This window comes from Solanum lycopersicum, chromosome 1, assembly GCF_036512215.1.
Source record: "Solanum lycopersicum chromosome 1, SLM_r2.1".
Taxonomy (NCBI): domain Eukaryota; kingdom Viridiplantae; phylum Streptophyta; class Magnoliopsida; order Solanales; family Solanaceae; genus Solanum; species Solanum lycopersicum.
This window is the reverse complement of record NC_090800.1, coordinates 47,584,648-47,598,822: the sequence shown is the minus strand read 5'-3', so window position 1 is coordinate 47,598,822 and position 14,175 is coordinate 47,584,648. Positions and strand designations below refer to the sequence as shown.

The 14,175-nt window shown below is 33.0% G+C and overlaps 2 protein-coding genes and 1 pseudogene across 2 annotated transcripts; 2 read left to right on the top strand and 1 right to left on the bottom strand.

Moving 5' to 3' along the window:
• Positions 1-254: 254 nt before the first annotated feature.
• Positions 255-2,429, top strand: LOC138342225 (uncharacterized). The gene has a single exon (XM_069294467.1). The coding sequence runs from the start codon at positions 255-257 to the stop codon at positions 2,427-2,429; it is 2,175 nt and encodes a 724-aa protein (XP_069150568.1).
• Positions 2,430-4,908: 2,479 nt separating this feature from the next.
• Positions 4,909-8,375, top strand: LOC138342221 (uncharacterized). Its single transcript, XM_069294464.1, has 7 exons — positions 4,909-5,536; positions 5,614-5,861; positions 5,934-6,137; positions 6,239-6,331; positions 6,433-6,537; positions 6,778-7,158; positions 8,286-8,375. Exons 1-6 carry the CDS (start codon positions 4,909-4,911, stop codon positions 6,985-6,987), a joined length of 1,488 nt encoding a protein of 495 aa, XP_069150565.1. The 3' UTR covers positions 6,988-7,158; positions 8,286-8,375.
• A 3,149-nt stretch (positions 8,376-11,524) lies between these two features.
• Positions 11,525-13,956, bottom strand: LOC138342219 (uncharacterized; annotated as a pseudogene).
• Positions 13,957-14,175: the final 219 nt, after the last annotated feature.

The following is a 14,175-nucleotide window of genomic DNA, read 5'->3' as shown; positions in this document are numbered from 1 at the left end:
CCTATTAATTGTACTTATTTTTTTATTTATAGTATCATCAGCATTGAAAAACATTTGTGGAGGTTTAAAGGTTTGATTTGACATAGTGAACGCCTCATGACTAGGTAAGAAATTTTTATCATCTGATAACACATGATTCTGATAGATTACTCGTGACTTTTAAAACTTATTTGTTAACTGGTTCATGATTATTGCTGAAAGACTAAATATTGATATATTCTTCTAGGAGTTCACATATCCCATCCAAGGATTGGATGAATTTAGCAAGGTATAGCAAAGAGTATATTGATGGCATTGAATCATTTCTACATTTTGCTTACTCTTATGGAGATCCTCATGGAGAGAAAATTCAGTGTCCATGTGCGAAATGTCTTAATATTCTTTGTAACCGAAGGAATGTAGTGTATGATCATCTAATATGCCATGGATTCATTAAAGGCTATACTAGATGGATCAATCACGGGGAATGGGATATCAAGTTGAATGTTGATGATGATATGGATTACTCGTGTGATGATATTGATGGGTTGTTGAATGATCAATTTAGAGATGTTGCACAGGCTGGAGGAGTTTATGATGGTCCAAATGAAGATGCCAAGAAATTCTATAGCTTACTTGAAGAGGCAAACCAAGAATTATATTCTGGTTGTATAGGTTTCTCTAAATTATCATTCACACTTCGCTTATATTTGTTGAAGTGTTTACATGGATGGAGCAATGAATCATTCACTTCTCTTCTAGAGTTATTAAAAGAGGCGATTCCCGAGTTGAACATTCCTCAGTCTTACAATAAAACCAAGTCTATGGTTAAGAATCTTTGTCTGGATTATGATAAAATTGATGCATGTCCAAATGATTGCATGTTGTTCAGGAATGATCATAAGGAAGACGAATTTTGTCACACTTGTGGAGCTTCACGGTATATTCAAGCTCCTAAAGTTGATAGTGAGCTTGAGTCTTCAAAAAAGCAACATCGAGTTTCTGCAAAGACTTTGAGACACTTTCTATTAATTCCTAGACTCAAAAGGCTATTTATGTGCTCAAAGATGGCAGATTCGTTGAGGTGGCATGAAGAGAAACGTTCTAAAGATGGAAAGTTAAGGCATCCCGCTGATGGTCTAGCATGGAAAGACTTTGATAGGGTGCATCCAGATTTCACACTAGATTGTCGCAATGTGAGACTTGGCTTGTCAAGTGATGGATTCAATCCATTTCGAACCATGAGTATATCACATAGCACATGGCCAGTTATGTTGATGATTTATAATCTACCGCCTTGGATGTGCATGAAATCTGAATATTCCATACTTTCTTTACTTATACCTGGACCACGATCACCTGGAAATGACATTGATATTTACTTACAACCATTGATAGACGAGTTAAAATTATTATGGGATTCTGGGGTTGAAACATATGATGCTTCCAGAAATGAAACTTTTCAAATGCGGGCAGCTCTTATATGGACAATCAGTGATTTTCCTGCATATGCTATGTTATCTGGTTGGAGTACAAAAGGCAAGTTAGCTTGCCCTTGCTGTAACTATGGCACTAATTCTCGCTATCTTAAACATAGTCGAAAAATGTGCTATATGGATCATCGTGTTTTTCTACCGATGGATCATCCATGGAGATCAAACAAAAGATCATTCAATGGAAAAACTGAATTTAGGCCTCCTCCAGCTCCTTTAAAGGGAATTGATGTTCTTAATAGCTTACGTGATTTTGAAAATGTGTTTGGGAAAAAGAAAAAGAGATCAAATGATGGCCCATGGAAAAAAAGGTCAATTTTTTTTGAATTACCTTACTGGCAGCATAACTTGTTACGTCACAACCTTGATGTAATGCACATAGAGAAGAACATAGTTGATAGCATACTTGGAACTCTTTTGGATATTTCAGGAAAAACAAAGGATCATGCAAAAGCACGGTATGATTTGAAAGATATGGGAATCAGGAAGAACCTTCATCCACAAGATACAGAAGATAGTAAGAGAACAAAGCTTACAAAGGCATGCTTCTCAATGACAAATGGAGAGAAATCCATCTTTTGTGGAGTTTTAAAGACAGCCAAGCTGCCTGATGGTTGTGCCTCAAATATATCTAGGTGTGTGCACTTGGATGAAAGAAAGGTGTCTAATTATAAAACCCATGATGCTCATTTCATGTTACATTACTTGCTTCCAATACCAATTAAAAGCATTCTTCCTGATCATGTGGCTATTCCTTTGATTCGTCTAAGTTCCTTCTTCCATCGTTTGTGCCAAAAAGTAATCACATTGGAGGAACTAGATTGCTTAGAAGTAGAGATCATAGAAACAGTAAATCAGTTGGAGCGAAATTTTCCTCCTTCATTTTTTGATATCATGATTCATTTGCCTATTCATTTGGTGAATGAAGTGAGATTAGGCGGCCCAGTGCAAAATTGATGGATGTATTCCACTAAAAGATAAATGGGTACATTCAAATCATACATTCGCAATAGGCGTTTTCCAGAAGGTTGCATAGCAGAGACACGAGTGGGAATAGATTGCATGAATTTATTCTCAAAATATCTGCATCGGGGTGTGCATACCAGATTTAATAGGAGAGCGCGAAATAATGATGAATGTGACCCAAGTGACGCAGAACCTGTGAGTTTGTTTTCTAACAAAGGAGTTCCTTTAGGAGCAAAGAAAACTGATCCAATCATTTTAGATGACAAGTCACTAAGTCAGGCACATGCATACTTATTGGGAAATTGTGACGATGTTCAAGAATATATTAGGTACCTTAATTTGAATATAGTATTCTTTTTGTATAATTAATTTTTATCTTATTTAATTTATTATTTTAACAAATAAAATAAATGTTTTGTAGAGAGCATGAGCAAGAGGTTAATAATCAGTCACGAAGATCTAAATGGAGAAAAGCAAAGAATCATTGTCAAAACTTCTCTCAATGGTTTGAAACTCGTGCTTTGCAAGAGGATGTGTCTGATTTGATAAAACAATTATCTAGAGGACCAAATTCTGTTGCGAAAAGATATTCTGGGTATCTCATAAATGGATATAGATTCCATGTTAGGCAGCGTGATACAAGGCGTAAAACACAAAATAGTGGTGTTACACTAATTGCCTCAACTACAAGCTTTGCAAGTTCAAAGGATAAAAATCCGATTGCTGCAGATTTGACTTATTATGGTAGAATAGTTGATATTGTTTAATTAAACTATTACAACCATTTTAAGGTTGTTTTATTTAAGTGTGATTGGTATGAGGTTGAAAAAGATGTTTATGGCCTTACTTATGTCTATTTTAACAAGAGATGTTCCCAGGAAGAGCCTTTTGTGCTTGCATCTCAAGTACACCAATGCTTCTATGTGCAAGATCCATATGATCAAGATAAACATTATGTTATGAAGACTGTTCCAAGAGACCTGTTTAACATGGGTGATGAAGTTGAATCTAATCTCCCACAAAGTTATGAAAATGAGCCATCTGAACATTCGAAGGGTCCATCTATACCAAAAGATAATGGTGAAGTACTCTTAACAAGGACTGATTTACCAGAAACAATCATTGATGTGCCTGTGGAGGAATTTGTCAATCAACAACTTGAAGTCGAGTATGAAGAAGAGTTTGAAGATGAGTTTGAAGATGAGTCTGAAAATGAGTATGAAGATGAGTTTTCAGATGCGCTTGAAGACGAGACTGAAAATGAGTATGAAGATGAGTTTGATGATGAAGTCGAGTCTGAAGAAGACACACCATGAGTTTCATATAGTGCTCACTCACTGTTTTTTTTTGTAATATAATAGTTTTGTTGTGATGATCATATAGTGATCACTCACTGTTTTTTTTGTAATATAATAGTTTTTTTGGTAAAACACATTAATATATCTAATCTGTAGAATGTAATATGTTGCCTTCTTATCTGATTATTATTTTATTGAGGAACCTATACTTCTAGCTGATTTTTGCTTGATTTGGTTGTTTGTTATTAATATACTTTCTGGTTTCATTTTATTATCAGGCAGTTGGCATTAGAGGCATTCAACTCTGTAGTTTGAAGTTGCTTCTGATTTGGTCGTTGTCCGGAGTTTGTCGCTCCGAGAGAGGTACAACTCTTTACCTTTTATTAATTTAAGTAATAAGAAGCTCTCCAGTTTTTAAATAGTCGCGTCTGCAGTTGTTTGAAATATCTTGTTTCATATGTTATCAATTTTTTCTGTTTGTTCATGTAGTTCTTCCAATTTCAATCCGTCCTGTTTTACTGTGGTATTCAGTTACATAGTGATATTAAGTTACACTCCTCAGTCCCTATTCATTCTGCTTTATTAGAGCCCATTTCTTTACAATATTGAGTTATGCCTTACAAAAAATTCACTAAATCCCACATGCACATTGTTAGCTAAGTCTATAAGCAGACTAATGAGTCTTATGACAAATACCAAATTTAATTAAATTGTATCAACAATTATGCTTTATATCAGTTAGTTTGTATTGCATATATGAATCCTTTATATGAGAGATCCTGACTCTGTGTGTATGATTTTATGTCTACTTCCTCTTTTAGCACCTTTACTCATTATAGTGTTGCACCTAGATTGTTGTACGTATGTGTGTTTGACTTATTATGTGATTTAAAATGTGTTCTGTAATTACATTACTGTTTTGTATAAGTTCTACAATATTATACAGTACTTTAACGTATAAATTCAGGAAATTTTGGAAGTTCTGGATATTAGAGAAATTCTGAAAATTTTAGAAACTAAAATGTTGCAATCTACTATAAGAAGCTATCCATCTGTGAACCTTATATCAAAATTACATTGCTGCTACTTCTTTCACTTAAACAATCTTATTATTTTGTAGGTTTACTTACTATTGGGAAACAAATTGAAGAGATTTAAACAAAGCAAAAACAATGAATCAATCAACAATGCTAAAGAAAAAGGGTTTAAATCCAAACAAAGGTCAAAGTCCATTGAAGAATCTGGATGTTGATATGCAATACCGATCAAGTGCTGAATTGGCCAACAAATTCAAGATTAAGAGAGAACAACTTGCAAATGAACGCAATGATAAAGCTAAGAAAGAGCAGGCACTAATATCACATAAAAGAAAGAATTTTGAGGATTTCATTCCACAACAAGGAAAGAGTAAATTGCTTGGGAACAAATCAGTCATTCAATCATCTTCAAGGTTCCATACGTCATTGAAGAAAGATGTTACTGCTTCAGCACATGCGACTGGAACAGCACTAGGTAATGGAGAGGCACGACATGTTATTCTTGATCTACCGAATTGCAATCAGGTAAAGAGGAAGCCGGTCATACCAGCTAGTACTCTTGATCAGTTTCTAAAAGATCAAGGGATACACAAAGATGATGAAACAAAACGTGACAACAACACAACAAGTGATGTCGAATTTATGCATACTCCTACTATTAATGAACATAACAAAGGATTGGATGATCGTGTGGAACAAGAAGAATTCAGTAAAGATAAATGTGATGTCGAAAAGGAAATTGACATGGATTGTAGTACAAAAGGTATGTTTTAAACCTTGTATGATTTAGAACTCATTATAAAAGAAATATCTTATTTCACGTCTGTTAAATAAATCTAGAAATGTCGAAGCCAAAAAAAGTTCGAGGACATACAACATGTAAAGATATTCATGCAAGAAATTTGGAAGAAAGAAAGGAGGTTACATTTGATAAAGGACAAGCGGTGGGACCAACTAATAAGATAGTTTCACAACTAAGCAACTTTATAGGAACAATTGCAAGGAATCCTAGATTCATCAGCTTGATGTACACTAGTTGGCATGTGGTGCCAAAGGATACTAAAAAGCGCATGTGGGAATACGTCAATGTAAGAACTACCACTCATGAGAATTCATATTTTTTTTACTTATTGAAACTAAATATATTTTATTTTGCATAGTCCAAATTTCTACTTCCAGTAGAAGGAAAGAAGTGGGTGATGACTGGTCTTCGTGATGCTTGGAGGCGACACAAGCAAAAAATTAAAAAGAATTTTTTTGATAAACACAGTACCCTTGAGGATATGCTAGCAAAATATCCTGATGGCATTCCACATCATCAATTCCGCCAGTTGATCGAGTATTGGAAACACCCAACTGTTCAAGTAAGGTTAAAATGGTGCATTTCCACTCATCGACTAATTCTGTGTCATATCTTTTCTTTTTATAGATATCAATTCAATTATCTCTTTGTTTTTAACAATAGGCTATATGCGAGATGAATTCTCAAAACAGGAAAAAACAAAAGTGGAGGCATCGAATGGGACCTATTAATTTTGCTAGAGTACGCGTGGCATTGGTAATACTTAGCTGACATTTCATACAAAATTTGATTTTCATTTTTTTGTACTTTATAAGAACTTACTGATTTTTTAAAATTTCTTTTGATATAATCTATAGCGTGCAGCCAAAGACAACAACGAAGAACCATCAAAGCCTGAAATATTTATTGCAACTCGTACCAAGACGGGAAAGGAAATCCAGGCTGATACCCAAGTTGCAATAGTAAGTTTTTCAAAGAGGATTATTAGTGAACTTTATTCAGACTTAACATTTATATCGTGGGGAGTTTGACTACATTAAATTTTAATCATGTATGCCTTCTTCTTCTTCTTCTTGTGCAAGTTCAAGGAGATATCAATTATTTGTCGACATTGTTTAATTATTTTTTACGAAAAGTTTTCATAATGTTTTAATGCTTGATACTACTTACAATTCACTATGGATGCCAATTTTATTCAATAGGCTGAACTTCAAAGTCGCCAAAATTCTGGGGAAACAGCTGATGATGCATTTAGGGCAGTGTTTGGAAAGGAGCAGCCTGGTCGAGTTAGGTGCTATGGTAGATCAGTGACAACAAGTTCTTTGAAGAAAGATGAGGAAATTAACAATCTAAAACAAAAGCATGTCGATGTAATCACTTCTCTAAAAGAAGAATTGAGAGAAGAAATGTGACATTTATTCACTCAATTGCTGCAAAACAACCCTGGATTGAATTTTCAAGATATACCCGGGTGTGTTGGATCTAACCTTGCTTCACCTATTGATGCAAGTAGTGCACAAGCTGTAAAAGGCACAAATCTTCCATATTCTTCGGGGTCAGCTCAAGATTCGGTTCATCAAAAGGTATTTTATATTTCAAATTCTCTATTAATAGTGTCAATATTGTTGTTCTTCTAGTTTAGTTGGTGTTATTGGTAATGAAATTCAAAACTTATTTTTACTTGTCTAAGTTTAGTCCACCTATTTATAGCTGTTAAGAATGTTTTTGTTTTTGGTTTAAGCATTCGAATCGTTAGTTGAATAATTGTTCTATTAGTATTGTGCAATTGAGGAGTCTGTGGCTAACACATTATGTTTTATGGCATATTCCAATGGTGTTCAATTAAAAAAATGATGACACTATTTTCTACCTTTAGCTTCTGAATCCAGCTCATTGTAAAGGCTATTGTAGCTGGTCTTTTAATGGTCTGTCTGCACCTTTATGAAGCTATTGCTATTTTATTCATATTGGTGTCTGTTAGCTAGGTGGTTGTGGCTGTTAGTATTAATGTGGTGCAGCCTGTGATCTTGTGGGTAGATTTATTATGTTTGATAGATCCTTAATGGTTACTTTTAAACTACAGACAAGGCAGAGAAAATTGGAGAGGAAAATCTGCAAGGGTTTTTCTTGCTACTGGTCCTCTATTTTTTGTTCATTGTCTGTTAAATCTTTAACTTGTTCAAGATTTTGTTTGTGTCTTTTTATAGCATTCCTTCTCTTCTTACTAAACATTTCTCTTATCTGTATTTTTTGTTCACTGTCTGATGATGAACCTTGCCCTAGAGATACAGTCTGATGATGTTTGTGTCTTTTTTGTATGCACTAGAGATGCAGTCTGATGATGAACCTTGGCCTATGCTGCAGTTCTTTGAAAATATCATGTTCATGTTGTTATGTATTGATTTTTGTGGACACTTCTAGAGTATGTTATGAACCTTGTTTCTAGTGGTCATCACTGGTTTGTTTGAACTACTTGTGTGTAATTTTTACATTGAAGTTTACAACAGAAGACTGCACAAATTAAACTTTTGAAGTTTAATTTTTGACAGCCAACAACAGAAGACTGCACAAATGTTGTAGTCCTTATAATGTGTAATTTTTACATTGAAATTGTATTTAGATTTGGATTGGTTGTCTTGCAGTGAATTCTCTATGATTATGCACTTCCACAATTAATTCACAAACTTATAATTTTATTTTAAATGTGCAGGAAAATGTAGGTAACTGAATTTGAATTTGGCCAGAAGTAAACTCGATCCATTGTGGCAAAAGATGAAGAAATTTTTGTATTGTTGTCATATACGTTTGAATGACACTTTTGGGTTTTTGGAACTTGTTGATATTAGAGATCTTTAAGCAATAACTTTCTATGTTTTGGTTGTACATGAAATATTTCTCGAAGTTTATTTGAAATATCTCTTCAATTTAATGCTTAATTAGTTCATTTTGTGTTTTAGGTCACTTGTATGTATGTAAATATATTATATATATTTATGCTACATGTAGGCTTATAAATGTTTAAGTTACACTTTGTAAGTGTTGCTCTAGGTAGATAAAATGTTACACTTTGAAAGTGTTGCTCTAGGTAGATATAAAGTTACACTTTGTAAGTGTTGCTGTAGGTGAGATATAAAATCAACACTTTATAAGTGTTGCTATAGATGAGATATAAAGTTACAATTAATAAGTGTTGCTATAGATGACATATAAAGTAACACCTTATAAGTGTTGCAATAGATGAGATATAAAGTTACACTTTATAAATGTTGCAATAGATGACCAATAAAAGGCAACACTTTTTAAGTGTGACCAATTAATCTAAAAAGGCAACGCTTTTAAGTGTAGTCTAACAAAAAATAGGTGTTGCTAATGCACGTCTTCACAGCGTGCCTTTATACCTATTTGGCTACGCTTTATAAGTGTTGCCAAAGGTGGCAACATTTAAAAAGTGTTGCCTAATGTCAAAGGTTACGCTTCTTTTGGGCAGCCCCTAAAAAGTGTTGCTGAATGTCCAAAAGTGTAGTCTTTTATCAAAGGCCACACTTTATGCTAGTTTAGGCTACACTTACGTGGTGTTGCTGTAGGCCGAAAATGGTGTAGTGGCTTATGTTACCACAATCCTCAATGATGGAAAAGGTGCGATATATGTTGTAATCCTAATAGAAGGATGGAGAACCAATTTGTGGAGTTTAATTACGAAAATATATTCAATCAAATAATTTGTATAAGAATGAGATTTGTTGTTTATGGTATATTATATATGAGCTTTACATTAATTCGGCTACAAATAAAATAGTAAGTTACATTCTTCCATATTGCCCAGTGACAACATAACTATAATATATTTAGTTGCACATATAACAAATTTTTTATATAATGTTTATCAGACATACCACAATATTACTGTTACACTTTGTCAGTTGTAAAGTTGAAAGGAAAAGGAAAATAAATACTTTTCGCACTGAAGCGGGTTCTAAAAGTCCAACATATGAATCTTAGGAATTTATAATTATCGTAGGAAGGGAATCATTAACATAAACATGAGTTTTTCGAATTTCAAGTTTCTGAAATATGACCTATAAATGACCAGAATGAACCATAGGAAAGTTGACAAGTCGTAGATGGGTTTCGTAGGAAGGTTCTAGACTTAGTGAAATTTTAAAGTAAAACGTGCTCTTTTAAAAGATGAGTTCTATAAACCATAGAAATTTAGATAGACAATGAAAAGATCGTGGAAAGTAAGGTGAATTTTTTATTTTTTAAGTTGGTTTTGTGGTTGACAAGTTCACACAATAGGAAATTTTACGGACTATAGGTCCAAACCTCGGAACCATCCAACTATTATTTTTATGGGTATTTGGGTTTTCCCTAATAAATAAATTTTTGTACTATGTTTTTGACCCCTATATATAAGTCATATAACTACCCTATAACCTAAAACTACCATGGCGCTCTCAATCACTCAAATTGCCAATTTGCATTCATCTTCTTCAACTCTCTCTCACTCTATCACTCTCTCTGAAGTTCACAGAAGAAGAAGATAGTGTTTCCAAATCTCATCTTTTTTTTTCACCATTGTTTTTAGGATTTTATCCTCAAGGTATGTAGTGTTTTATCAATGGATTCCATTTACCTATTGAGTCCTTAAGTTTTCTCAATTATCCATGTTTTATTTCATTAATTAATTAATTATGTTTTCTTTCAACTACTCATGGGGTTCTAGTTTTGTTTGTTCAATTATGTAATTTGTTTTTATTATTACGGTTCTGGTTCAAATACATCTTTTCTAGTTGATATCACATGAACGCATGTATTGATCATGATATTTGATTATGAACTCTCAAAGACATAAATTTATTAAGAAACTATGAATCTTTAAATGATGTTTTCAGGAAAGTTATGCATGATATGATCTAGGTTGCATTAAAATAAGTATTTATGAAATCATGAAAGGATTTTGTCACATATCAAGGAATCGTGGTTGCTTAAAGATTTTCTCACACGTGCTTGATTCAAGATTTAATGAGCTACTCTATTATATTTTATGCTTTGATAAGTAATCTAATTATTCTCTTCCATGTATGAAATGAAAAACTATGAAATTGACTATTACATTGGGATATAACTTAGCTCTGAGAGAACTTTGAGGTGGAGGCTCAAATACGATACTTTCTAGTAGAAACCTCTAGTTTCAAACTACATGCCCTATAGGATTTTTTAAATAACATAGCTAGTTGATCTACAAAAAAAAATGCACTACTAAAAACCTATCGAAAAATAAACGGCCAAAAGCGATGAACTGCATCACTTTTTTGGTAAAAATCGATGGAAAAAGGTGATGCAATCACTTCCTTCGTTTTTTTTGCTAGACACTTTTTAAAAAACAACGGACTCCATCTCTGAAAAACGATGGATTGTGTCATTTTTTAAAGAATATTTTTAACAAAATCGACGGACCCCGTTGCTTGTAAAAAAATTCCTAAAATGCAACGCAATCCATCGCTTTTTTGTTAATTTTTTTAAAAAAAAATATCCCCAAAAAGTGACGGACAAAAGGACCTTGTCCATCTATTTTCTAAATTTTTTTTTTGAAAATACCAAAAAATCGATAGACAAAAGGACATTGTGCATCGCTTTCCTGGGATTTTTAATCAAATGAAACCCAAAAAAGCGACGGACACACTCATGTTGTCCGTCGCTTTTCCTACATAATTTACAGCAAAAACTTGCAGTTTCTACTACCCACTTGCAAATACAATTCATTTCTACATTGTTTAACCCAATCAAACGCACTCAATTTAAACACTCTAAACAAAACATAATAGAAAAACATAAAATAATATTAGAAAGTATCTAAATAACATATTAAATACTTATAATGTCTTTCAAAGTTCGTTTCAAAATTTGAAAAAGTTCATAAATGTTAAACGATCTAAAATAAGGGGTGCGTCATACATAATCATTCTCATTACTCTCATCGTCATTGTAATCGGGAGCCAAAGTAATAGGTTGACGAGCGAGGGTCATGACTTGTTCTTTGATTTGCCTAACAGTCTCACTAATGCTTTCTCGTTTAGCTACTCTTCTCCGCTCAGACTCTGCCAGTTCCGTCGTAAGTTTAGCTTTTGATCTTGTATTGCAGCAATCTGCACAGCGTCAAGTCACTCGACTTGATTTGATAATTCAATTCCTTCTATGATTATTGAAGTCGTCTGATATTGTTTTGAGAGCATAGACCATAACGTATAGCCTTGTTTGTCCCCTTACAACGTTTTTCTTTCCAAATCTGGATGGACAGTTCTGGTCTAAATAGAACTGAACTATCAAGATTCTCAATGACGTAGTGCTGAAAGTCATTTTGTATATTAATTATAAATCATGACACACACATATAATAAATGTATTTACAATTAATATATGTTATGTATATTAAATAACTTACAAAAGTTCGTCAGGCTCTTTCCTCCACCCACACAACCGGCTCTGACTCATTTTCTTTCTTCCTTACATGAGTCCTGTTGAAAATCTCTTGTTCAATGGAGTGCGTACCAATTCTTTTTCCTATAAATAAAAATGGAAATTTAACGATTTATATGAATCAACTAATTATTTATTTAAAAGATTGAATTACAACTTGCCAACTATCTTGCAATTGTTTCAACGGACTTTGCACTTCCTGTATGCAACGAGCTACCCTTAAGACTGCCTCTAGCATTTCTTTGCTTGGTCTTATATTGCCTTAAACTTGTCTGTGTTCCAATACAGACCTACTTCATCAAAACATGAGGCAACATACAATCTGGACGTTCAGCGCTATCCCAAACTTTCTTTAGCCAAGAAGACAGTCTGGCGGATACCTTCCTCTCATATAGGGTCAAAATGACATGATTGTGCCTCGAATCCCTAGTACACATAGTCTGAATAATAAAATTGAATAATGTTAATTAGATCAATCGTAAAAAAAAAGTAAAGTATACTAAACTTAACTTAAAAATATATACCTTAAAGGTATTAAACATCGCTTGGCGTATATTCTTTGGGATTTTGCTCCAAAACTGATAAGCTTGTGTAAAGCATCCTTTGTCGGATGTCACCTGCAAAACACATAATAAGTATGTTAGTTTATGAACAATATATTAGAGTATAAGAAATAAATAAAATAAAATAACAAATTAATAACAAAACAAATTTATGATGCTCCACAGACTCAATCATGACTCTACCAAAATAAAATTATTAGTAGTCCTAAAATCTCAATAATAAATTAAACTAGCCCTAAATTCTAAAATCAAACTACTCTTAAAATCACAAATTCAAACTAGTTCTAAAATTGCAAAATCTAACAATTGCTAAAATCCTAAATTCAAACTAGCTACCTATTCCTAATCCCAAATTCAAGCTATTAGTCCTAAAATATCAATAACAAATCAAACAAATCGTATGTACAATTCCAAAATCAAACTATTCAATTCACAAAATATCGAAATTCAAACAAATCCTAAGATACCCTAATTTTAAAAAAACCCTAACATTAACATTTTAAATTAACAATCAAGAAACACAAATTAACAATCATATAATTACTAAATCAAACTAACAATCAATCCAACATAAAATAATATTCAGTTAAAAACAAATTCAATACTAGTTAACAAAATGCAAAAAAGCCTAAATCAATCACTTACTAATTAGCTAACAATCAATAAAACACTAATTCAATAAACTAACTAAAAAAATCCAATACTCAAATTGAAATAAATTAAAATTGAAACTATAACCCTAGCCTTAAATTAAAGGAGAAAAGGGCAGTGGGTCGGCAGTGGATAGCAATGGCAGTGTGGGCAGGGGCTATAGGAGGCGTGGTCGGTGCCAACATCACTGCGTCAAGAGAGAGGAAGATAGACTGATTAAAGAGAGAAATAAAACATAAGGAGAAATGGGGAAAATCCCGATCTGCACTAGCAGATATTTTTTTTAAAAAAGCAACAGACAACGTTTGTTCGTCACTTTTTTAAAAACATATTTGATCAACTTTTTGATAAAAAAGCAATGTACTAAGAGACATTGTCAGTCGCTTTCTTAAAATAATTGACCAAAAATATTGACCAAATAGAGACCGATGGTATGACTATTTTTAAATTAATAAATTATAAAATTTAACATAAAGCGATGGACTGCCTCGCTATTTATATAAAATAATTTATTATTCATTATATATTTAATGCAAAAATCCACAAAAATAAGTGACGGATGAAGCGATGCTATCAGTATATTTCTGAAAAAATAATTGAAAAAATTATTTTTATTAAAAAGTAACGGACATTGTGGTTAATTGTGACGCTTTTTGGAGCGACGCCGTCTGTAGCTTTTTCTTCCGTCATTTGTAGTTGTTTTATAGCAGTGATGGGTCTTTGGTGAAAGAAAATTAAATCACTAAAAGTATAAATCCTGTCGTTATAAGTCACTTTCAACCGAAAAAAATTTTGTCGTCTCCCATCATTAGTAACTCTGACGTTAAAAGTGGACTACAACATTATAGTTTGGTCGTTACAAACTCCTTAGCGCCGGCAAAAAAATTTGTCGTTGGATTTCTTTTTGCG